General features: G+C 40.2%; 1 protein-coding gene across 2 annotated transcripts in view; it reads left to right on the plus strand.

Moving 5' to 3' along the window:
* The window catches only part of LOC141769520 (plasma membrane calcium-transporting ATPase 1-like), a 112,826-nt gene that overhangs the window by 26,505 nt on the left and 58,517 nt on the right, over positions 1–27,804 (plus strand). For both annotated transcript variants that reach the window (XM_074638681.1, XM_074638692.1), the window contains exon 2: positions 19,595–20,027. In XM_074638681.1, the coding sequence (XP_074494782.1) occupies positions 19,832–20,027 (196 nt within the window). In that variant the 5' untranslated portion in view covers positions 19,595–19,831. The remainder of the gene's footprint in view (positions 1–19,594; positions 20,028–27,804) is intronic.

Below are 27,804 nucleotides of genomic sequence, written 5' to 3' on the forward strand. Positions count from 1 at the left end.
ACTCAGACTACAACAAGAAAAGTGTTAACTTCCTTCTAGCTCCACATAGACGCAAATGAAGCAAATATATCGATTCTGGCATTAAAAAAATCAATTCAGTAATCCTTTTTTCCCATCCCTACTATTTGGTCAGTGGGTGAGTTTTAAATATTGCAGGAAGGAATAGTAGAAACAGTAGCAGCCACAGTGAGCTGGAAAGGACTGCAGGCAACAAGCCCTTTCTGTGGTTTGTGACTAACACGCCTTCATCATGTTATTGAGATAAACTACTTGGCTGGACTGCAGCGTGACTACCTCCCCTACTATAGAAAAACCCTACTGGACACAATAGTGTCATGAAAAGCACAAACATTAAAGGGACAGTGCTCTAAAATCTGTGTTTTCCTTCATCTGCTGTAATAATGGAGGCTTTTATCTGACTGGTCCTCATGCGCATTCACACCTAGGGACTGTGTACCACCAGTGTCTGATGTGTCCCCCTCCACAGACACACACAAAGAGGCTGCCGCAGGTCCGTTTCAGTGTATTTGGCTTATGATCAGTGTGGATCAGGACTCTGCTGCAGAGAAGAACAGAATGAGCTTCAGGCTGTAAACAGGATTATTAAATCTCTGGACGCTCTCCAGATGTTGCTGCTTTGCTTGGTTCAGATCCGTCTTCTCCCCGGTGCCATTCTATGGTTTCTCAAAGGACATGAAGGATGTGTCCTCTGTGCTGCCGTCTCCTGTGTCCTTGTGAGTTCATCAGCAGTGTCTCTCCCTCCACCTCTTTGTCTCTCAGCCTTTCTACTCACTTCATCTGATGCAGAGAATCATCGTCAACTGGCGTTCACACACAAAAAATATTTTCACCTGTAGTGCCAGCCAATGGCATTGGAAACATCAAGGACTGGATATAATCCCACGCAGACATTCTGCATCGATTATCAGCATAGGCGAATGTGTTAGAGACGGTACATATGCCGCGTCTTTTGCACGCTCAAATCCATTGTTGTCAATGTAGACCTGCAACAGGTGCACTCAAACGCGAGAGCCATGTCGCGGCGGCACGAGGGCGCTCCCAAGCGCCTATTTGTCAGTGCGCGATGGTGTGCGCCCCAAGATAAAAATAGTTCAACTTTTGGAATGCTGCAGCACGCACAGCATGTCATGTGACGAGGAACAACCATTCACAGTATATGGAGGAGAAGTTAATAATATTAGTGCAGGACTATCCAGAGCTTTACAATCGGTCCCACAAACTATTTTACTTGCTTCACCCTTTTCTGGCCGAGGAGATCACAACATCCAGTTGAAAGGTGAGCCAAACTGACACAGGGAAATCGAGCAGTAAAGCTACTGTGAGGGATTTACGGATTATTGTGTTCAGTTTAGTCAGTGAGGCTTACTGCTAAATTACCGCAACTTCATCATCATCGTCATTGCAGCACGCTGGTTGGTTGTGGGCAGGCGCAACAAGAGTGCAACCCCACAAACATATTGGAAAGGAAAAAAAAGCAGCACGGCTTGCGTTTTCCACGCGTTTTTAGACGTGACATGTGTACGGCCCCTTATTCACCAATGTCTGTTGGCGTGTTCAGCCCGTATGGTCATGAAGTTATGGCTACATGTGGACGGTCCATGCAGACCTTCGTGAACATGAGTAAATGACTAAAATGACTTAACATGGACCATTGCTGCCACTTAGATGGGGAAAGTATCATTGTAATAACATAATATAATTGATTAACATGTTTTAACGTTAGAAGATTCCAGATTTTAACCTGTTAAGAAGAAATAACTTGGTGTGTAAAGATATGTCAAATGTGGTTGGTAACAGGAACAAGAAGCTACAGTATTTTGGCCACTGAGCTTGTTGTAGTTTGATGCTCTGCTGCAGAGAGGGAAGGACTAGAGACAGAGGACAGTTCAGCTTTATCTCTATGTGCTACTGAAACATAATCAGATGCACACACACACACACTCTCTCTCTCTCTCTCTCTCTCTCTCTCTCTCTCTCTCTCTCTCTCTCTCAAAGCAGTACAATAGACAGTGAGGCCTCAGGTTGTCTAAACTGTCCAGTCATCCAGCCAGTCATACAGGAATCCCAGGAATGAGCTTTCTTCATGAAACCAAAGATTCTGTGTAGTGTGTTAGTGTGATTGTGTTTTCACACAACTATGATGATCAACGCACACGGTTTATTTCAGGAGTGTTTTTAGATACCTGTCACTCGTCTGTCAGTTGTGTTTCTACAGGTTTATCAGTCCACACCGCCTAATCTATTAAGAAAGCTGATAGTGTGTCGCTGGCAGATCTGCTACCTTTCCTGTAGCTCAAAGCGCCGCATTAATGTTCCTCCAAACGCTATGTTTGTTGTCGTCGTAATATTAAACTGACCATTGTTTTAGTTGATAGTTCAGTTGGGATTTTCTCAGCTTGCTGTGCTCAGAATGCAAAAACACCAAAATACTTTCACAGAAAACATTGAAAGGTTTATGGGTATGGAGGACGGAACGTGCCAAAATCAAAAATAAATGACTTGATAAATTAATTAATAAATATGTCATTAAATGGAGCAAAAATAATAATAAACATAAATGTAGCCATTAATTAATTGGTAAAATGTGACATAAATTTATATTTTTGTTTTATTATGCATCTTTATTTATTTATCTTTGTATTAATTCCCTTGTTTATTTACTATTCTGTGTAATTGTCCCTTTTATTTATTAATGCATTTATTTGTATTCATTTTTAAATAATTTATTTAATTTGGTGTTTATTCTTTATTAATTTTTAAATTCTTTATTTATTTTGTATTTATTCTTTATTAATTAATAATGTATATTATGTATTTATTTTGTATCTATTTATTTATGTATTTATTTTGTATCTATTTATTTATCACATTTTATCATTTAATTAATGGCTACATTTATTTTTAATATTATTTTTTGCGACATTTAATGACATATTTATTTATTTATCGAGTCATTTATTTATTGATTGATTTATCCTCCATAGGTTTGAACCCTTGAAGTTCATCTCACTACGAGTTAGACTGATCATGTCTAACTGCATTTGCAAAAACGGATAAAATACATTTTTAAAATGAATATACCAACACCAGTTTGATTGATATTCCCTGGAATGCACACAAAAATCATGATTTAGTAAAAGGAATAAAATTGGAGATATCTGTTTATGCAAAAGTAAGGTCTTTAAGATAAAACCTTGTGCATGCACATCCATATGTACAAACCTCTGCTTTTATTTGTTCTCACACTTTGTACTTGCACTTAAACAAGTCTTCGTATATCCTTCAGTGTATGTTTGCAAACGTCAGGTGGAAAGTAATTTTCTTTTCATACAGCTGTGTATGATCTCACTTTCTTCGTTCCTCGTCTGTATCAAGTATCCCAGTGAGAGCGTTTGATGAAACATTGATCGTTAAGACACCGGTTGAACCTTGAGCAAACACTGACAGTAGCTCAGCCCCGTTCAGCCAGTCTGACTCCAGTACTGTTCAGCCTTTTGACCAATCAGAATGCAGAGAGAAGCTGCCGTCATTGATTTATCATCGAGATGAGCTCACGCCTGAAGCAATGTTGAACCCACTCCCATTTTTCATTTATGTAACGTATCCTAGATCAATCCCATTATATCCAATACAGGCGGATAACTTCTACATGTTATCATAGCATCAATAATTAATCGCTGCAGTGCACTTTTCTCTGACCTTCCCATGACATCAACAAGAGGTCTTTATTTGGTTAAAAACATCCTAACAAGGTCTAAGAAGCTTGGTCATATGACACCTGTCCTGATGTCTTTGCATTGGCTCTTCCTACAGTTAAAGGTGCTCTATATGATATCCAAAGCATTAATATAACAGAAAACAGCTATTAGCTATGTAAAGATATAGAGGAGTAATGTCTACCTGAGCAGAGAATGAAGTCACTCTCCCTCTGTGTGTGTTGTAATCAGAGCTTCTCTGTGCTTTGTTTACATTGCTGGGCCGGCCGGGCATGCTTGTAGTGCATCATTCAGTAGTTACAGTTTCGCAATTTGCGGGTTACCTTTTAGACACGACCCCACCAGATCAGTTGTCGCCATGTTGAGAGCTGTGTGGAGGCAATAGAAATGCTCCCAATCTTGCATTTATTACTTTTAATAAAAAATCTTTAGAGACTCATCGAGCTCCTCTTCTTTGGAATAAACGGCAATTTTTGGATGGTGACATTTTAAAATCCATATTTTTTTCTTGTGCAAGGTCTTCTCCGAGTTTAACTGGCTGGGTAAACTGAGATCTGATTGTGCATCATTTTTAGATACGAGTGTGTGTGGGTCATGTGCAGAATTGTAAGATGATCCTCGGTAATTGTCCATACAATGAGCATCATTGACACAAACTGAACCGAGACAAAGAGCAGTGTGTGTGTGTGTTGGTGTGTGACTGTGTGTGATGCTCCACACTGAGTCCAGACCCCTGCCTCTCAGTCTCTCTGCAGTGTGGGGATTTCCTTTTTCCACCCCGGTCACATGACTGCAGATATGGGTGTGGTCTCCTGCATTCCTGGCCTCTCTCGCTCTCTTGTTACTCTGTCTGGCATGCTGCGACACTCTCTCAGTCTTCCACACACACACCGTCGTCTAGACCGAACACACTCACACTGTCGGCTGTTTGACGTGCCCTGCATGTAGAAATGTCTGTGTGAAGTCACTGTGACATGATTCAATGGGATTGTGTGTGTGTGTGTGTGTGTGTGTGTGTGTGTGTGTGTGTGTGTGTGTGTGTGTGTGTGTGTGTGTGTGTGTGTGTGTGTGATCTGTTGCTGGGTGCAACAAGAAAAAAAGTTCCCTCTGTGTGGAGGGTGTGGCCAGCGGCGAGTTTGCATAGTGGGACTGTGTGTGTGTGTGGAGGAGGGAGGTGCAGGCTGCTGCTTTAGTATGCAGAGCAGGTGTGTCTGCAGAGGCAGAGAGCAGAGAGGAGGAAGAGGAGGGAGGATAGCAGCAGCTCAACAGAGGGCACGGTCTGATGGAAGATAATGAAGAATCTCTTTCATGAACTGAAACCGGTCGTGTGTTTCCTTAGTCAAGTGTATTTTTTAACATTTATGCAGTGTCAAAACAGAAATATATCAGTGGCTGTGCTTTTAAAGTTGGTGAGTGGGACTGTCTGAGAGGCTGAATTCAGGTCAAAAATACTCTTGAATGTTAACCCTTCAGAGTTCAATCACTGACATGTGAAATCGTGACGTGTCCAACGTCCACCCAGTTGGAGGCAGGAGGTGTGTCTGGCCTCTCATTCAGGGAATGTTGTCTGTTCATGTTCTAGTTTTATAGCTGCATGATGAAATAATCCCAGCAGCAGAGCGAGAGGGAGGCTGAGTTCAATGACAGAGAAGTGTTTGATAAGAGGCTGTATAATTTACAACTTTGAGGAATGCTGTTGTTAGCCGGCTAGCCATAGGGGCTCACACAGTTTATATTTACAACTCTAGCCACACTATTTCCTGTCCCCCTCTGGTTGTGGCCGCAATACACCAGTAGAAAACTGCTAGCTAACCACTGTCACACATATACCTTCCAAAGTAAAATGCAACCCCTTTCTTTTTTTGCTAGATTGCAAGACAATTTTTCAAAAGCAGAACTGTAATTTTTTTTTTTACAATTTTGAGCTACGATTATCATGTCAAAATATTATTAATACAATTATTTTGGTCAATAAGTTCACTGAAAACCATAAAAATCTGCAAACAGAAAGTTTCACACCTCCATTAAATAATAATTCAATGTCAAAAGATTTTAAAGCTATAACTGAAAAGGTGTAATATACGCTTCTGAATGAACAAGCTACAACAAATTAGAACTTTTTTACATAAAGAAAACTTCCCTCATGGCCCACTTAATAGCTTTTTCCAGAGCTTTTGACCACATCCCACAACCTATCAAGTGTGGAGCTTCAGTCACATGATAACTGGTGGTTGTATATGGGGGGAGATGGTAACCCCAGTCTCTACTGTAAGATGTTCTCCGGTGTTTGATTAGTTTTTAATATTGGATTATTGATAGCAGCCGACTGATACTGTACTCGTGAGGATTTTGGCCCTTAAACAAAAGCAAAAAGCCTTTTTAAAATGTTTAAAGATACAGTGTGTATGATTTAGTGGCATCTAGTGGTGTGGTTGCAGATTGCAACCAGCTGAGTACCACTCAGCTCATTCCTCATTTTCCAAGATGACGATAACGTGGGTCGCCGAGTGCAAAACCGGGATAACGCTGTTCGCCTCACTCAGAGATCATCATTACCATAATAACACTACCTTAGGAGAAACGGAAGTCAGACGGCGGCTGGCGGTAACACAGTTTTGCACTCTGTGGCTCATGTTACCGCAGCTTTGCAGGCGTGTCGGATAACTACGGTGGCCTTCAGGTAACCCCAAAAACGTGAAATGCTCTCTCTAGAGTCAATGTTTGGTCTGTCCGTTCTTGGCTACTGTAGAAACTTGGCGGAGCAACATGGCTGGACTCTGCGAAGAGGACCCGCTCCCTATGTAGATATGAAGGGCTCAATCTAAGCTAATGAAAACACAATGATTCTTAATTTCAGGTGATACTATACTGCTATACACTAATGAAAACATAGTTATGAATATTATATTCCTTTTCTGCTGATAGATCCCCTGAAATCCTACACACTGTTCCTTTAAATGAAGCATCTAGCATGTAAACATTTTACTCAGCCTGCTGTGTTAATATACATCTGATTCCCTAATAATAACAACATGGTGGATGCGGTGTTAGTCAGTGTGAGTCATTCTGCTTCTTGGGTTTTGTTTAGTTTAACCGAATGTAATCCTGACAAGCGCGCCGTGCGCTCTGCCAAAACACACATCATGTCCTCGCTGAGGCGGATTATTTTTGAAAACTGTTTACATGTGAAATGACGAGCGCACATTTTCATGTTTTCAGGTGTTTTTCAAAAGGTTTCATATCCAAGCTGAAACACCAAAACAATAGAAATAAATCTCTTCTTCTTCCTCGACTTTTCCGCCAGCCTCTGCTCCACATTCATATCAGAGAGTATGGAAGGAAAATCCAATGACGATAAACATCCACAAGTCATAAACATGGGAGTCTTTCCATCTCTGCATGATATGAACTCAGCGTGAGACAGGATGCCTGTGGGTTTTGTTTTATAACAAAATGTGAAATGTTTAAACGACACAAATGATTTTGAATCATTTCAGTATAAATTAGAACTCCTGTGACGAAAGAAAAGCAGCACAGACGAAGCCAGACACACCAGGTCCAGGATTACACACCGTCCCCTCTGCTGGTTCACCCCCACACACATTAATCAATTCTACTTGGCCTTTTTATTGGCCATTTTCTGAAAACACACACACACACACACACACACACACTCACAGGCTTATTGTGTCTCACACACATATAAGTTGAGTGGCTGGCAACATGGTGGCTGCATCATAATTTCATCTGGAGTCAATAACAAACAGATAAGATGGACAAAGAGCAGACACTGTGTCTCTCGCGCACACACACACTCTGCTTCCCTTATGGCTGCATAGATGCTTCCTCTATATATAGATACAGCCAAAGTCCTGACATCACTTTCTGTCTAACTCAATACAGGTTCACATTGAGTCTTTCTCTCTGTGGCATGTGTGGAAAAGTGAAATCTCAAAGTGCTCATCACGTGGCACTAACCCAGTCTGCAGCGTCGTTCCACTTCACTTCAGAACCACAGAGTTACACAGAATCACATTCTGTATTTACGTTCCTTACTAGCTGGTCTCAAACTAGTGATTCATTTAAATGTCTCAGCCAGTAAAGACTTTAATAATGGTTAAATCGGTTGCTCGGAAACTTCTACAGCACCGCCCAAATGAAAGCAATCAGCTATGTAAGCAGGAAGCCACTGCATCGTGAGCTGTAACATAACATCCAAAAATAACAGGGGTTTTATTGGTCAAATGGTATATCAAACTTACCTGACAAGTTCTTTTAAATGTAGGCATGAGTTAGTTTTATTCATTTGCATACATGTGCAGATAAAAATGTGTGTTTCAGCGTTAGTATTATTCATGTAGCTAGTTTAGAGTTAGACGGAAATGTTAAAAAATACCACCTAACCAAAGTGTATTTGGTCATATACAGTAGTTTACATTTTAAGCCATGATATTTTGTAATTGTAGGTGTGTTGTATATATATTTTTATGAAATATATATCTCTACATGATTACCAAACAGCATTTTGATCAAGTGGTTGGTTAGATTTGTTGACCGTAATCAACTCTTCCTGTTTCAATCTATTGGAAAGCTGGTTCTGTCAGTTGGTAGGTGTAAACAAATGATAATCAATTATCTCTATCTCATCCTGTTTTAATGTATTGATGTGTAAATCTCCACTTAGTAAACTCAGTGGGGGAGGGCTGCGGTCTGACACTGCGACAGTCCGATCAGACCAATCAGAACTGGTTTTCATGGAGAGCCAACTGCTTTTATGTAGTTGTGATGATAGTCAACATTGTGGAGAACCTCCCATCATCATCTGCACCTGTGCTGTCTGTACTCACCTGTCTCTGCTTCTACTTCTTTCATTTGAGCATTTCAGCTCATTCAGAAGATAAAGAGACAAGGAAAAGGGCTCAGCTTTTGTTGAAAGTATATTTTTAGTTTTGGTTACATGTGATCTACTATATCACTGGTAGGGGTTGCCAATGCTTCACATGGGGTTGCAAGGCATTCTTGATTTTAAGGGGTGTAAGACAACTTATTAAAACAATACACAATACAGAGAACTGTATTGATGCAATATTCACAGGAAATAATCTGCTCAAAATTCATCCAAACTGCTCATTTTACACAAACTTCCTGCAGTTATTGCGTCAACTATTTGGGTTAATTGTACAGTTTATCAGTTATTCTGTACTGTTATTGTCATGCATTGAATATAATATGAAATATCTATAAAATATATCACTTAGTCAGGAGTGGTCAGTTTACTCAATGATAGAAAAGGGGTTCCTTAAAGAAAAGGGTTGGGAACCATTGTACTATATTATGAGTATTGGTGATGAAACTGTTGACTGCAGCTATGTTGGCCCTGGGCCGTGTTCTCCATACGTGGATAACCGAGTTATCCAGATTCGATTGTTGATGATTTGACATGATTTTGGGGGGTTTTGAAGCTGGCTTGAAATTCATCTGGAACTGTTGTCAGGGCAACAAGTCCTTAAACCCAATCCTGAAGAAGTGCAGGCTTATTGACAGTTAGCTGGGTCATGACCCAGGTGTTTTACATAGGGATATATATCATATGTATAATAAGTTATAGTTTTAAACTGTGATTGTCAGACCATAGTATGTTCAGCTGATATTCCAATAGTGCTAACCCTAGACTAACCTTCTATTTCTATGGAAGAAGAGCTTTGCTAAAGCAACGTGTTGCCTGTTAATTCCAGCCATTTATAGGCTGCATTATTGTGCACTTGAGACTGAAACAGGAACCTGTTCCCATTTAAATCTGCACACGTTTTGATGCTGATTCTTATTGAACTGATGCTCAGAGGGATCTTTGTCTCTTCCTGCCCTTTCAGTTGTCAGTCTGGCTGAACCATCGTACAGTGTTTTGTTCTCCAGGTACTAAACAAACCCTTCATACTGAATAACATCTATTTGCAAAGAGGACTTTCTACAGTCTACTCGGCGAGCGAGCGAGGGAGCAAGAGAGAGATAAAGAGATTAATTCATGTTTTTTTTGGGTTACCGATACAACACACCATAAAACTGTGATTAGCACGCATTTCAAAGACCAGTCAACAGGCCTGAAAAACAACAACATCCAGCTTAATACCGGTAATAGGCCACATTATTACTTTAGGCCCTCGGGCTACGGATGTTTTGGAAGCCCTTCACAATGTGCCACCATGGTAACATTAATTCAGCATCCTTCATCAATGGACAGCAACAAATAGTAAATGGAGTGCCCTCCTAATCAGTAAACGGAATATGAAATAGGGCTGTGCTGAATAGTTTGAAGAAGTTTGTAGAATTAGATTCTAATGATGGCTGCGTAGGATCGTTTTCAACTTGTGTCATCCAAACATTTCCAATAACTCCTGAGAATTGTAAAGTCAAAAAGTCAAAGTTTATTGAAAATATAAATATTATCATTTCCAAAAGTCACAACATGTTTTTATCTAGTGAACTATTCTACTTCAATCCATATTTGTTGGCGTTTAGCCTTTCAAAAACATGTTCAATGCCAGCTGTGCATTAAAGCTGAAGAAGACTCCCATCAAGGGATAGACTTTCTAAAGCCTGAAAACAGAGCCATGAGGAGGTGCAGAAGTCTAGTTTTCTACACTTGATTTACAATATGCTGAAAGGTTATTATGGAATTTTTGCCAAATGATGCCAAAAATATACTGGCTACTGCCACTTTAAGGTGCCAGTGTGTAGGATTTTTCCGTCTCGTGTCATCAAACATATCCATACATGGTAGTGTACATGATAAAACAAACAACAAAATATAGTTTGAGATGCTAGAAGGGTTCCCAACACCTACCTCATGTAACTGCAATCACATGATCAGCAATCAGCCAATCAAATGAATGCTGGTCATGGTTTCAAGTCTTTACTCGCTTTGCCTTTATTTCAAAATAAGAGTGCACTGTAATCCAACATCACTTAATCCAGGATAAACAAATCAACCCTCAAACTGCTTTCAAAGAACCAAATTAGCTGGATGAGAATAAACAGGAATATTTAACAGCATGTTATCCTGAATTAGTTAAGCCACATTTGAAAAACAGGGCCCTGATCTGTGTGACTGTAGCACAGCTCGATAACATCGCCATCAGCGTAAGTGTTTACAGGATTACAAACCCAGACTCTGACAGGAAGAGAGTTTAGGGATTGAAAATTGATTGATGGAAAAACGATTAAAACAGGAAGCAGCGAGTTCAGTATGAGATGAAGATCAGCTGTCTCTCTCTCTCCGTGTTGTGTCGTGCCTTTGCAAATCATTTCCCTTCTCTCTCTCGAACAAACAATATATCTAATATCTAACGCGACATGTCAAGCAAAGTGCGAAGTAACAGTGTGGCAGAGCTAGTCGAGCGTGTGTGTATTAGTCTGCGTTAACCAAACACTTGCTTGTTAAAGCATAACAGCCACATACACTCTGAGTCACATGAGAGGCATGAAAAGGTGTGTGTGTGTTATCTGTGTGTGTACCATTAAGGTCTAAAGGTAGGAATGCTCACCTTTGGACTAAAGTGGGTGTGGCGGTGATGGTGGTGGAGTTAACAAACTATAAAGGTGTGTTATGTTTGTGTAACTCCACCCAAAATTGCATAGTTCTTTCTTTCATAATTCCCCTCTTCTTCTACTCTTCCCACGATAGAGATCACGTTTTCATGCTACGATTATTGCGACCCAAAATATCACGGTAAATGGCATTATCACAATGATGAAATGCTGTTACTAGTACTAAAATACAGTGAGTTGTATACTGAAGCTTTGTTGGACTGTAAATGAACAACCATCAAATACGCTATAAACTAAAGCAGGTTGGTTGTTTCAAGTTTAAGAGAGTAATGACCTTAAATGCAGTTTAAAGGGCCGGTCCATTATTATTTTTTTTTTAGGTTTTTATATCATTCTGTAGCTTCCCAGTGGTGTTCCTTATGTATTCAAATCAGAACATTACAATTTTTGTCAAAGTACCTATGATTTGGCGTCATAATGCTATTTTCTTAAGCCCTTCTAAACATGTTTTCCTATGTGACCTGACATAGGTTTTTGCATGATGACGCTGCTACATGTACAGTATATATACCTTATGGTCAGTGTATTACATTACATACAGTACCTTAGATTGCGGTCAGCAGCTCCCAGTTTGGAGTACCCACATGGAAGCCAAGCAATGTACTGTTGTGGACGCCACCCTAGTTTGGATCCGAAAGTCACACAATTACGCAAAGAAATTAACCGATCGATGCAGCGGTAGATCAGCAACTTCCCTGTTTTGCGACGTAAAATTACAGTTTTTGTGAATGGAGTCTGGTGGTTTTGAAGACAGCGATACAATAGCTTCAGTCCACCGTCGGAGAGGGCTGTCTGATGGCGAGGTGAAGCTGTGAAAATATTCTAAATATAGCTTACTCTTTTTTAGGTGGCTAAAATACCCTTATCTGCTGCTCCCGTCCACATTGTGTATTCCACAATACTGAACGAAATAATCTAAACAGGTAGAAGAAGTAAGATGCAAGAGGAGCACAGGATGCTTTTCTTACCTTCCTGGTCCTTTAATGCACCCGATTTTGTAGGGCTACTTTCTCTCTTTTTTTTCTATTGAGCTAGATTAAAAAAAAACACACACAAGCTTTCTTGACACCAGGTAGCTCGTAATCATTTTTCTGTGGTGGAAACTACATACAGTATATAACTGCGGGCGTCAGTGCTTGTGCTCAAAGTGACAATAATCAAGTTAATATCCTTATCTACATCCAGGTCAATTGACTCAGTTTTCTCCTACTGTTGGCGGCCCTGGCGGCTCATTTTATCTAAACTAATCAGCTGTTCCTCATCCATTGTTCGGCATTCTCAACGCAAGCGTCAGGAAAAATAGGAACAGGGCGTCCAACAAAAGTTCGGCTCAAAACGTCGCGCTGCATTGCTTGCGGCCAGTTAGGACACTCCAACAGAAAACAATGTAATCAAGCTCATTTTGCTCGCGTCACATTCAGTTAGGACACGGTTCAATATCTAATTTTCTTAAATTCTTTGAAGTTCTATCTATTCTGATTTGTTTTGGGTGTTCATAGCTGTTAAAGAACCAGAAAACCCTGCACACTTGTACTCAGTTCATCAGGTAAAGTTCATGAATTGAATCTCAGTGTGCAGAGTTTATGATCCACTTATCTATAAGACTGTCTATAATGACTTTGTAGTAAGTGTTTTCTGCTGGCTATTAATAGTTAAAAGGCCCAACATAACAACATAATAGCAATGGACCGCTGCACAGTTCCATTGAGCTCTTACAAGCCACTAGCACCACTCACCCGGCATCTCCACACCATCTCCACATTACCACTAACAAGTACCACAGCCAGAGTTTAATGCTGACCCGTGAGGAATGATGTCATGTCATGTCATGTCATGTCATTGTCAGTCATGTAAAATGCATGCCCTCTCTCACTTAACGTTACGACTCAGCACCCATAAACTAGCCACGCTTCATTAGGTCGACTAACTACTACAACTTATTACTGCACTCTAACTGTATTTCTCCAATCTATTACTTTTTAATTTAATTTGATCAAACGTTTTAAATCTCAAAATGCTTTTTTATTCCGTCTAAATTGATTTCACTCTGTTTTTTATTGCTTATTGTTTTTGAATGTCAATTGTGTTTGCCTATGTAAATCACTTTGAATTGCCTCTCTGTTTGAAATGGGCTACATAAATACAGCTTCCTTGTCTAGTAAATAGACTTGCATTTATATAGCGCCTTCCTAGTTTTCCGACCACTCTAAGCGCTTTACATTACATGTCAGCATTCACCCATTGACACACACATTCATACACGGATGGCTGTACGATTGGTGGACGACCCGCTCTATCTCTGAGCCGCAGCCGCCCCAATTAATCATATAGTTTTAGTTTTATTAATAAATAATTAATATTATTAGCTTAGCAATGGTCATAGTCATGGTCAGAGTAGCTGGCGCTCGACAGACCAGGAGGCTGATTCGCCGGTCCTGCAGTGACTGATGTCTCTTTGTTTGACTGGTTAAAAGGCGGTCTGTTGTGGCTAATCAAAATACGACTGCTAATGGAGGCAGAGGCACTGTGTTGTGTCCACAGTGAAACAGCAATAATGACGGTAATGGAAATGGTTGATGTATTGTTTTCATCAGTGTTTCAGCCCGGTAGATACTGTAGTAAAACTAGGATACCTGCACATCTCTGGTTCATAGTAACCTTCCTGCCTCTTACACATATTGTCTTCCACTGCTGACAAATGGACAAATATATACAGCAATGGACATGTTTTGACAAATGTTGCCAGTATTTTAGCTTTTTTTGTCTTACAAGAAAAGAGATTCAGAGTTCAGACCACAATACGCCAGTGGTGGTTGAAGTATTTTAATCAAGTAAAGTAGCAATACAATATTATATAATATAATAATAATAATAAAATATACGTATGTACTAACCAAAAGCACCATTTCAGAATAACATATATTGTATTAGTGGATTATAATTATTGATTAATTAATGTGTACAGCACTTTAATGTTGCAGCTGGTAAAGGTGGAACTAATTGTATTACTTTATATACTTCCTGGCGGCTTAATTATAATAATAATTTATTACTTGATTTATATTTTGTATTAATAATCTGAATATACAACGTAACTAAAGCTGTCACAATAAATGTAGAAAGTACAATATTTGTCATGGAGTAGAAGTATAAAGTAGCATAAAATGGAAATACTTGTACAGTACTTGAGTAAATGTACTTAGTTACATTCCACCACTGTTTTTTTTTTTTTTTTTACAAGTACTCTATTGGTCACTCATTTATGTCATAAACATTGTGATAGTTTGTATTCACCCTGAGTTTATATCTTGACATTTGGAAGACTGGGCTTGCTTCAGTTTATGTTTATGTTTTATAAAGTGAGAAAAGTGAAGAGCGAAAATAGTTTTCATCTAAAAAAGGGAAAACAAATCACAGATTGAAGAGCAGCCAGAAAACTGTAATATTAACCTCATACGACATGAGATAAATGGCAGTTATTAAGCTTTGTGTTTAATTATTATTATTTACACGGCACCACCGTTATTCCCATTAACAGTAAGCTAACCAATTCTGTTGCTTTAATTGGGAATCCAAATCATTCATGTAGAATTATGCACCTATTTGCTCTGTTTTAATGAAATACTCGACACTCCCCCTTCTTAGTGCCTGTATAATTAAGCAATCTCATTGTCTATAATTAGCACGCTCCATCACAATGACTTCACCAACTATTTGTGTAATAACGTACAACAAACCGTAATGTGCGGAGGTCTGTGGGCAGTTTATTTCATTTTATTTCTCTGTTGTCTCATTGTAATAATGACTCGACTTCTGGTCGATGAACAGACGGATAATTAGTGAACACAGAGAGGGGGCATTTGTTGTCCTGGTCTGTTTGAGATAACACAAACACACACACACACACACACACACACACACACACACACACACACACACACACACACACACACACACTGATAAAGCATAGTGTGAAACCTGATATGAGGAGTATTAAAACAAATCAGAACACAGAACAGAAAATATCAGAGGAGGGTAGAGGTTAACAGACAAAGACACAAATTAGGAATTAGGCTCCTCAAGGCAAATTTTCAAATTTCCAGAAAGCTTTTTAAGTACTTTGACAGGAAACAACAGTAAATATCACAATAACTCTGCTGTTGTCTTGTGGCACCCAATAAAAACAACATTTATTAATCCTCTATCGGTCTAATTTACCACAAACATGAATGTGCTAAAAGCGACGTTCGGTCCCTGAGTTTATCTCTTGTTTATTGAGTCTATTTAATGAAGAGTTAATGAGTCCTGACGCTAGTTCCTGATTTAGTTCCGGGGTTTAGTTCCTGAGGGAGCTACAGAGACTCACAGACACCACAGAGGCTCTGAGGTACAAACGGATATCAAACCAACAGAACCCTGCAGTGTTCACAGTGACGGTCCCGGATGTTTTGGTGCCCTTGGCGAAGTCTCAGTCAGTGCCCCCGCTGAATACATTAGGCTACTCAGAAATGCAAAAGAAAATGTGCTTTTACATGTTCTAAGACAGGTTTTTATGAAAGATTGTACAATTTTAAAATGGTTTGAGTTGTTTTGCCTGTATGTCCACAGGTGGAGTACACTGTAAATATCTGTATGAATGAATGAATACTGAATGGAGTGTCAGATTTACAGAGAAATAAGATCCACGTTGATAAAACGTACTGAGCCTTAGTTCTGTCAAAAAAATTGACTCATAATGTGAAACAAAAAAAGCTAATATTAACGGGCTTTGTTACTCTTATTGTTTTCATTTTTCTGATTTGTATTTGGGATAATAATTGTCTGAGTTTTGAGCCTACAGTTTTCCTCACGCTTTAAGGGATACATATATGTATTGAAAGTAGTTCTGAAGTAGTTGGAGTGATTTCAGGCCCACATGTCTTTTTGATTTTGTTCATAGACGATGAACTTGAAACTCTCCTGCTTGTCTGACTGTGTTAGAAAACATCTGCTTCTTTTGATTAAAAAAGAAAAGGCCTGTGGAAGTAAAAACCAAAGGAAGCAAGTCAACTTTGACTCCTATGGTGGATTTTTGCTCATTTGTATCATAGTATTTAAAGCTATCTCATAGACTGTATATAAGAAGTGGACATAGTCACTGTGACGTCACCCATTGGTTTGTGGACTGCCGTTTTTGAGACATCGAGTTCAGCATTTCGGCCATCGCCATCTTGGTTTTTTGCAACCAGAAGTGACACGAGAGGGTGGAGCTAAGTACAACCAAAATTTGAATAAGATGTTTATTATTTAAATGTATTAATTAACTTTCATGAACTGAAAACACACTGTGAAAAGTTTAAAGTTGTAAGACGGAAACACGGACAACTCCCAGACCGGACCGGTATTGAAGAAGACTTGAAACTAGCGATTGAGACCATAAACTCATGTTTACAATGTTTACTGAGGTAATAAATCAAGTGAGAAGTAGAGTCATTTTCTATACAATCAGACTTCTTTTTGCAACCAGAAGAGTACTTCCGCATTGGCTTCACTCTTCAGACCCGGAGGTTGACGCTTGGCCAATCACCTAAAATCGAACATTATGAGCTACATAGAGATAATAGTTATGGCAGGGCTGTTGTATTGGACTGGATTCGATTTTACAAGTGTTTCTAATAAAGTGTTCACTGAAAAAAAATCCATCATCCTGCTTCATATCATTAAAACTTTCATCTCAGTGATACCACAGCGATGCCGCTCCCTCTGTGGACCAAGTGCAAGTTATTACACAAACAGCTTTCAGCTCTTTCCGTAAATATCTTGTCAAGTCTGAAAGACAAAAAGCCATTACGTTAACCGCTTGACGGAGAAACCAGCCATGTTACATTCTCAATGTTTTCCACTTTACTTGCTCTGGAAATGTCTCCGTGCTCCCGTCAGTTTGAGAACCACTGACCTGGTGTCATCACCAGTACCACAGACCACCACTCAGGAGAACCCTGACTCCAACACCAACTGCAGTATTTTCTAACAGGCTGTGTGTGTGTGTGTGTGTGTGTGTGTGTGTGTGTGTGTGTGTGTGTGTGTGTGTGTGTGTGTGTGTGTGTGTGTGTGTCCATGACGGAACACTAAACAGTGAGAAATGGAGGACAGCGTTGGATGTGCACTTACATAATCTGTGGTGATGGGTTGGAATGCTACTCTTTGGCCACACACACACACACACACACACACACACACACACACACACACACACACACACACACACACACACACACACACTGACCCTGGTGGAATTCTCCCTTTCATTGTATGGCCCTCTGCTTGATGTTGATTGGCTCTCAGAACTGCAGTGTGTTCACCAGCAGGACAAAGTGATCCAGTTATTCATTTATGTTCTACTATACCTTTGGTCTTGATCATGGTATCTGGTGCTTTTCTGATTTACTATCACTAGAATTACCCCCGCCAAGGAGGTTATTTTTTTGGTTTTGTTTGTCTGTTTGTCAGCAGGAGTACAGAAAAACTACTGGCCTGATTTTCATGAAAGTTGTTCAAAGGGTGTAACATGGGCTGGGTCCTGATCCCAGTAAGCCTTTGAGTGCTCTTTGTCATGATTTTGGTATGTTTGTCTCTTGTCTGTGCTCTACCTTATTGTCAAAACGGATTTCATCCTCTATTTTTGCTGCAAAACAAATCTACCTACGGGTACAAATAAAATCACCTGAACCAGAACCTGAAGGAAGAACCCATTAAGTTTTGAAACCGATCCAAATCCCAGGGTGGATACTAGAGAGGTGTTTTGGCAGGAATCTGGCGATTCGATAGGTATCGATTCAATACATTGTGATATATTGTGATACTGTAAGCAAAGTGATATATTGTGATTTTTTTTTTAGGGCTGTCAAGTATTTGTCAAGTATTTAATACACTTATCAATATGGGAGTGGGCAAAAATGCTGCTTTATGCAAATATATGTATATATTTATTATTGGAAATCAATTAACAAAACAAAATAATGACAAATATTGTCCAGAAACCCTCACAGGTACTGCATTTAGCTTAAAAAATATGCTCAGATCATAAAATGGCAAACTGCAGCCCAACAGGCAACAACAGCTGTCAGTGTGTCAGTGTGCTGACTTGACTATGACTTGCCCCAAACTGCATGTGATTATCATAAAGTGGGCATTTCTGTAAAGGGGAGACTCGTGGATAAAATGTAGACATGGTTGGTACCAATGGATTCCTTAGGTTTTCTAGTGTCATATGGTACCAGTATCTTCACTCTAGCTTTAAAACTGGGCCCACTACAACCTTTGACAGACAGAATAGCGGCCAATTTTTAAGAGGTTAAAAATGTTTTGGAGAATTGATAAAGTATCGTAAAAAAATCATAACGCAATACTCAAGTGTAGCAGTATTTTCTTACACCCCTAGCGGATACATGCATTATTTTTCACTTATGGAAACGGCCTTGGCGGAGGTCTGTGCTCTCAGAGTGCCCTTCTAGTTGACTGTCTTATTCAATAGTTTTCACCGTTTCACATTGCTTCCAGTAATGAATTCAAAGGCCAACTCCTTCAACCTTTTATTTGAGGTGTGTTTAGCTTGCTGTACAGCAGAAGAGTGAGGATCTATTGATCTACTCAGTTGTAGACGGGATGCTGAACAGTCCGGCAGGTGTCATTTTAGGGTACATGAGGTTGTAAAATGTTTTTGTTTTGAGTGATTTCTCATTTCCATGTGACCATCAAAGATATACTTTTTTTCTTCCTTTTCTATTTTTTTTTTATTTTCACTGCTAGTTTTTAGTCTTATTTTACAACTTTTGAAGTGTTAATGAGTGTGTAAATAAATGAAGCTTTGTTATTAATTTAACAGATTGAAATTGATGTGTTGTTTCATTTTCCGGCCATACACCGGTTTAATGTTGTGAAGGATGAAATACTGTTCTCTCTACGTCAGAGTCATAACCTCAGAGCAGACGGTTCAGGGAGAGCAGCAGATATTTGCCAACCAATCATGTGTCTCAGAGGAGCAGCGCAAACCGATAATCAGTTTATATCCTAACGACCTCAGTGATTCAGCGGACTCCTTTAATAATCTTGAGATGAGAAACTGTCCTCTAATTGGCCCAATTAGTCTCAGTGCTATTAATTAGTAAAAATCAAACTGAGTCCTGAACTGATCTGTCTGCCGATGATAATGTTCAGATGGTTTCCTGCCTGCTTTCTAAAAGCCTGCTTTCCTGTTTCTGTTTCCTCCACAGCGACAAGAACATGTTTACTCCCCTGTTTCCATGGTAACCAGAGAGGAGCATGCACGTCTGGGTCAGGAGTTAACCTCAGCGTTCATCTCCTCCGCCTGCCTCCTGTGAGAACTACACTACCCACAATTCCTGTGAACTGACGACCCGGTCTGACGTTTAGATCAATTTAAGAAAAACACTTAGAGTAACAAAAACTACAAAAACACCAACAACAACACTGCTGTGAAGAGGACCAACATGGCCAACAACACGGCGGACCACCCTCCGGGGAATTCGGTTGCAGAGGGCAACCATGACGGGGACTTTGGGGTGACCGTGATGGACCTGAGGGAACTGATGGAGCTGCGGAGCTCCGAGGCCGTCAACAAGATACAGGACGTGCACGGAGACGTGCAGGGCATCTGCCGCCGCCTGAAGACATCACCTATAGAAGGTGAGACACGTCCAACACACCAAACTATGTACATTTCCTGGTGTAAAAACATTAAAAAATGCAGTATATCACCTGGAAAGAACTGATTTTAAGCTATGTAGATTTAGTTTTTAGCCAAAAACACTGAAAGGTCAAAGGTTTGTATATTAAAACTCACACATTAGGGTGTTTTATCTCTGATCAAATCTGTCAAACTCTCAGTATGTTTACTTTTTATTAAGTGGGTGATGACTGACTGATGATTTTGCCTACTTTAGTTCAAGAGCAGTATCCTGTTGTTGTGAGTGTGACAGGGAGCGGTGAGGAAAGGCACAGTCCAGACAGTTCAAATACCCATTCAACTTTTCTTTTACTGATTCCTATTGTTCTTGGGTCGGTAGCAAATGATCCATGGCCTGGTACAGGTGTGCGACCCAGGGTTTTGGAATCATTGTTTTGTTTCATACTTCATTTAATCAAGATATTAATCGATATTAAAGTCAATGTTTTGAATCATCAGTCGGGGAGCCGCCGATTTGAATCTCATCCAGTCAAAACAAGGTTCGTTGGTCTAAGTTGATTTAGCAACCAGGCGAAGAAGGGAGCTGCCCCGCTGGGACCTCATTGTGTCAGTCGGTTCATTGAATGTAAATTTGTTTAACAATTTGCACCACTAAACTGGTCGACTACCAACAAATGCAGGTTCTGCACTATTTACTAATCTTGTGACCCTGTCTTGCCTTGTTTAATACAAAAACACTTAACAAGGGCCCAACACCTTTTTTTTTACCCTAGAGCTCCTACTGTAATAGGTACTTATTTCTGCTGCATCGTTATACACAGAGCAACATGAGATAACGGCACGACAGGCTCTAAACATTTACAAACCAAGTCTTGTCTCAAAATGGCCTAACTGTCTGGTGAAGGCTTAGTTTCTTCACTGTCATTCATTTCACTGTATTATTGTACTATATTGATTAGTGGTGCATTAATGTGTACATCACTTTAATGTTGCAGCTGGTAAAAGTGGGCTTTATTGTTTACTTGATATACTGCTAGTATCATAGCTTATGATACTGCAGGGATCAATAAAGTCCTATCTTAACCTATAATAATGATACACTATATTTATATTTATTTCTTGACTTATTTGTTGAGTATATTTGTAATATTAATCAGAATCTGCAAAGTAACTAACAACTGAAGTTGTCAGATTGTAGTGAGGTAAACACAGTACAAGTATCTACAAATTGTAGTAAGTACAGTACTCTACTTGAGTAAATGTAGGCTACGTAGTTCCTTTCCACCACTGAGAATTAATCAGTAATAATGCTTATCATGTAATAAACACACACATATCAGGAGGGGACGGTGTGTGCGCCATTAAACAATGATAATATGACAAACGGACACACAACAGATGAACACACTCCTTACTTTGTGGTGATCGATGATCAGTTTGGATTTCAGGCAGAGCTTCATGTGAGGCCAGAAAATGGCCGACATACTGCTGTTTGTTATTTCACTCCCCCTCTCTCATCTTTTGATCCGTGTGTGTGTGTGTGTGTGTATGTGTGTGTGTACGTGTGTGTTTGCAGCCATCGGTCCATTCCAGGATTGAAATTAGTTCCAGCCCGTTCCCCTAATGGCTCCATAGATCATTGCTCTGTTCCATTTAGTAATCAGAGGACAGCTGTAGTCGCGTCCTCCACGCAAGAAATTACTCACTTTAATGAAGAAACTGTAATTATATTTTCACTGCGGAGAGGGAGGGGGGAGGGAACGCGTGGGGTGGGGGGGCCTAAATGTAAGGTTGAGGGCCAACACACACACACATACCATGATTGACTGTGACAGTTAACTAGAGTGATACTGGACAAGTGATTCAAACCTGGTACTCTCTTTTCTTATCAGCCATTCATCAGCATACTTTTCATTTATTGTGTTTACTTTTATTTTATAGTACTTCAGTCATTCAGTATTTCCCTTCCATAAAGTTGTTGGACCTGTGATGGACTGATAAAAGCTCTAAAACCCTTCCACGTATTTCACGCTCCACACCTCCAGTTTGTAATGCAAGGCTTTCTGTTTTAAATTTGCCCAAGCTTTGAGACGACCCTGATGACATGATTATGACATCATCAGGGTTTTTTTTCTTCCCTCCAGAGCTACAGAAGACATCATACAACTGTTTTCACCAGCTAAAGAACTAACCATGACTAGTAAACTGACTTTGACATGTAAAATGTCAGTGGAGTGCCCCTTTAAATCTGTATTTATGTTTCTATGTATTGGAATTGATTTATAGTTTACTGTTGGGTTTAATTTAAAGGTTCTCTATAAGATATTCAGAGCATTAATATAACATCAAACAACTAATTGCTATGTAAAGATATAGAGGAGTAATGTCTACCTGAGCAGAGAATGAAGTTACTCTCCCTCTGTGTGTGTTGTAATCAGAGCTTCTCTGTGCTTTGGTGATATAGCCAGGACGGCCGCACCTGCTTTTAGTGCATGTGAGCGTGTCCCACAGGCTAGCGACCGCCGCTCTGCACTGCTTTCATACGGCGGTTACAGCTGATAACACCTTCCCAACCCACGGCGCCGTCGCGTAAGCGTAAGCGTAAGCGTAAGCGTAAGCGTAAGCGTAAGCGTAAGCAAGCTTTCAACCGTATTACACAGTCTTCATCAGTGGATTAAGTTTGACAACTGATGAAGACTGTATGATACGGTTGAAAGCTCCAGAAAAAAATGGCAAGTGCGTTTTACTACTACAGGCCCCAGATTTCTGTTGGAAAGCACACATGTATCGGCCACTAGGGGGAAACAAACACACCTTGAGCAGCTACTCTGCCAGAAAAGACGAAGAAGAACTGGTGTATCTGTTTACAGAGCAGCCCAACAAACTGGAGGCTGAGACGATTCATCGCCTCATGTTGTTTTAATAATAAAAAAAGGAAGTCAATAATTGGCCTTTAGCCTTTAATTGGTCTGATTTCATGCTGTGCACAGCAGCACGGTAAAAGGAGTTGTTTACTCTGATGGAGGTTGGAGGTGTTCTCAAAAACCAGCAGATCATTAAAAAATGATGTACTAACATATACCTTTGGCCTTGGTGGAGGTAATAAACCAATCTGTTAATCTGTACATCTGTATTTGACTAATGTAAATACATTGAAAGGCTACAGGTCAGTACTGTGAGGGAAACCTGAGATTCACACAGCGGTTCTCTGCTTCTCACACTGATCTGGTTTCTTGTGGTGTGGTGTAAACACAGTCAGTGTCCGTCCTGAACTGAAGGTGCAATGAATCTCGTTTCTCACATCCTCAAACACAACAGATAACTTGTTCTTCTGTCTGATAGCCAGTTGACTGTTAGCTAACCTGATCAGCTCAGTAACAGAAGCATTATGTTAGCAGTTAGCGACTTCACACAGTTATATTTAACTGTGTTTCTGTATCAGCTGTTCTGGCTGTGATAATGAGATGTTTCTTCTTTCAGCTGCTTTTACTTTCAGCCTGTAAAATCAGCTGCTGATTGGACGCTAAGCTGACTGTCATTGTTCACCCTGACCACACACACATGCACACACACACATGCACACACACACACACACAAGGCTCAGCTGCAACCGCGCGTCCCGCTGGTTAATGTGTATTGATGAATCAGTCCGCTGCCTCTTTGGAGGTCATTGATCATCCTTCTCATCATTTTACAAAATCTGTGTATTTCATGTTGAGAGGACACACAGCCTCTGAGCAGGAGACGCACAGCCAGATGTAAACTTTATATAAACAGGACCTGGGTTACAAAGAGCTTCACAAAGAGACACATGCGGACCTAAAAATAATCGACTATTTTAAGAAAATGCTAATGAACAGCAGCATGTTCTGTCACCGCTCAGGTGAGAAGTAGACAGGAGATGATTTCTTTTTGTCTCCGTAATGTCACTTTTATTCCTTCGTGTAAAGGAGTTAATATCTTCAGACAAACATCCAGCACTGAGAGCTGAAACTGGCAGATAAAAATGGATTTAAACGGTCGCTGGCTGTCATCAGCTGATGATCAGATGTTCACTTTTATGCAGATTTCAAGCACATACAGAGAGGACGTTTTGTGCTTCTTCTCTCACAATTATTTGTCACACAGTTCCCATGGCAGCTGCTGACTGACAGAGTCAGCGTTGCTAAAGCTGGGCATACACTGTACAATTTTAGCCCGTTTCTGGCCCGAATTTTAAGCCGCACGACTCATTTTATAGTTGAACTGAGTCGTTTGCCGTGCAGTGTACAGGAGGGAACGAGGACTGACGAACGTCAGTGCTTTGTTAAACTTTTTTAACAGTAATCAGAGCGTAGCTATCAACATAACAATGTACAATAGATATAGGAAAATGTAGCTAGCTTACCTCCAATTCTCTTTGCAAAATGGACAAACCATACTGTCCACGTCTTCCTAGCCACCTGCGAGTCCATATATGCCGGCGCCTTTTTTTTTTAAGACGTTTCAGCAGACAGGATGGCACAGATGATCAAGGCAGCACGTTTCGGCCGTGTTTTTTTTTTCTATTCAACATGTACAGTGTGAGCACTCAAGTCGTGGCTGACGATCAGACCCTACAGTGTGAGCGCATAAATCGTGAGCTTCGGCTTTACATCCAGCTGATTATACTGTTATCGGGCTAATAAATAGGTGTTATCAGTCACTACAAGCCCCATAGATGTGGGTCAATTGGGACCTACTACATCCACTAGCAGGTTTTTATCATCTTTTCACTTGCAAACATTGTAAATGATCTACTCACAAATGATCTGTTATCACTTCCGTGGTGATTACACCTGTAATACAGACTGGAGAACGTCATCCTGTATATCCTCCAAGCATTGATACAATTTGATACAACAGTCCACATAAGCTTTTCACACTGCTCATTCTCTCTCTTTCTAACATTAGCACTGATTACCATTACCTTGTGTTCATTTGATATCAACAAACTCATCAGCAGCTCCTGCACACTCCTGCTGTGTTCGTCCTGCATTATAAAAAGGAGAGGGTCTATTTAGGGTCTTAGATTAATTAATGGATTAATTAACTTGTTGTTTCAGCACCGGCTGTAACTACACAGAGCCAATAAGAATTGTGATCGGTCAGTATGGGCTGCAGTGAGTTTCCTCCTTCATGTCTCTGCTCAGTTAATTAACAGTGAAGACAACACGAAGCAGGTTGACAAAAAGTCTTTTCACGAACAACAGATCAAATGAGGATTTTAGTGATTAACCACACTGACAGTGAATATTCACAAATCATATGTGCCTCAAATCTCAGTGTGAAAGCCTCCGATAACCTGCTACACAACAGCTTTTCATCATTTTCCTGTTTAATGTGACGACAAGTCTCTTTCCCCCAAATGGGAGCGTAGCCTCGGCGATGACGCCATGCTGGTCTGGTCTATAGCTTGGATCCATAAAGCCAGTATGTATATTTACAATACAATATGTAGAATTCAAATACTTTGCACCAGAGTGTCAAAATTTGGTCCTGAATCCATCAACAACACTAATAAATATCCATATACATTGGTTTTCAGCTGGTTTCGGGGTTTAGTTACTCTTTAAGCATAGTAACCAAGATATGTACCAAGCAAACAACGATCAGTCAGGGTCAATTCTGAGCTATAAAACAGTTCACACACACACACACACACACACACACACACACACACACACACACACACACACACACACACACACACACACACACACACAGGAGGTGGTAGTGTAAGTAGGTTCAGAGGTTTCTCGGCCTGCTGGCATGTTGGATCTTTTCGAGCTCCGTGGTGTGAGAAGTCAGCAACCAATCTGAGATTCAGCTTGAGCTGCGTGACCCGAGTCTCATTCACTGTAACTAATACACACACACACACACACACACGCACACACACAGCCTCAGGTCATCCATGTCAGTGCCAGTTCAAGTGGAAAGCCCCTCTTAGCGATCAGCAAGAGGGAGAAAGACACCAAGACATGCAACGCTCTTCATGTCTCATGCAACGCTTCTCATGTCTTTCTTTTCCTTTTTGTCTCGCTCTGTCACATCTCTTATAGTCAACTGAGATAAACGGTTATCTGTAGTAGATCTCACCCTGTGAAATCTCTCTCTCCAGAATTTCCAAAAACCTGAAAAGAGCTGAGAAATAGAACCATGCATTAGCTATACACACTTATCCTTGAGGGCCAATCCCAGCTGACATTGGGCGAGAGGCGGGGTACACCAGTCAATCACAAAGCATGAGGACTGCAAATCTAAGATATATGTAGATTTGTTGTGTAAATGGTTTCAGTTTTATTTGCCTGAGGATTTATGAAGCTTTTGAAGTCGTTGCATCATTCTGCAGCAGAGGATGTGAGAGTCTGTATTAAAGGCAGGTTTATCTCCTGTAGACAATCTGTTGATACCAAAGATGTAACAACCGCCATCATTCTCCGCCCGCTGAGTTGGCCTGTAAATTAAACTCTTCTGTTCAAATCTGAGATTGTATATTTTAGAAAACAGTTATGTTTGTGCAGTTAAAGCGATGTCTACAGTTTGTTGGAGTACAAAAAACATGTTTCCATATATATTCTGTTGACTATATATATTGTACATTTTGTCCATTACTGCACAGAAAAGCAACAGACTGACTGCAGATGAGAATTCGCTGCAATAATCCTCCTGCCGAGACAGAATTTATTTTGATAATCCAGAGGAAATGGGGTTTAGTGATTTCCTTTAAAATGTCTCGAGCTCTTTGATGGACTTCAGGACTCATTCTGGGGGGCGACGTCTGTACTGTAATAATCTCACAGTATAAATTTATAATCTGGAACTTGTGTGTATCCATCTATTTCCTCTGGCCGTTGGTGTATGTTAGTTTGTGCCTCTCATGTATTACATTTGAGTCACAGAGCCGAGCATCCATTTTTCTGAAAACCTTTCCTTACAATATTTCATATTTTATATTTGGCTTATGTTTTACAAAACAGCCGATAAGACTGTTGTCAGGCTATTAAATTGGCGTTATTAGTCGCTATAAGCCTCTTACTATAAAGGCTTTGTTGAATACTCGATTCTGATTGGTCAATCACGGCGTTCTAGGGTCTGTTATTTCAGATTGCTGCTATGTATAACAGACCGTTGCTATGGGCGCAGTTCTGATGTCGGACTCTAGTGGACCGTTTTTGTGTCAAATTAAGTAAGTAGCCTGGTCGGGGTTTATTTCACAACAATGACCGGTTCGCTGTACATTATCCCTTATATTACATAGATGTGGGTCATTAGGGGCCTAATACACCCACTATTAGGTTTCATCATCTACTCACATGGTAGATCACCAAAAGGAGGTATAAAAGAAGATGACAGCGGCATCTAGCGACCGTAGTAATTATGACTGGAGTAAAAGCGGAAGTTACGCCCTGTAGTATCGACATCGTGAAACTCCATGTGCGGTGGAGGCGGGGGTGATGGACGGGACACAATACACAGGACTTTCACCCAGTAGACCGGGGCTTGCATCCTGTGTGAAACCAACATGTGTAGTTGTCTTTGTGTTCACAAGCATAAACTTTCAATTTCACTTTTGAAACTCAGTTATTTTAAGCCAAAACAAAATGTTTTTCCCGAAACGTAACTAAATGGCATTGTTGCCTAATCCTAAAGAAGTTCTAGTTTTGTTGCCTTTTTACATCCAGACGGTTAGAAGACTGGAAGATTCTGGAAACACCTTCAGTACAGCTGGAAGTTTTGTCAAATGATCGTTTG

Source organism: Sebastes fasciatus, chromosome 1 (genome assembly GCF_043250625.1).
Source record: "Sebastes fasciatus isolate fSebFas1 chromosome 1, fSebFas1.pri, whole genome shotgun sequence".
Classification (NCBI taxonomy): Eukaryota; Metazoa; Chordata; class Actinopteri; order Perciformes; family Sebastidae; genus Sebastes; species Sebastes fasciatus.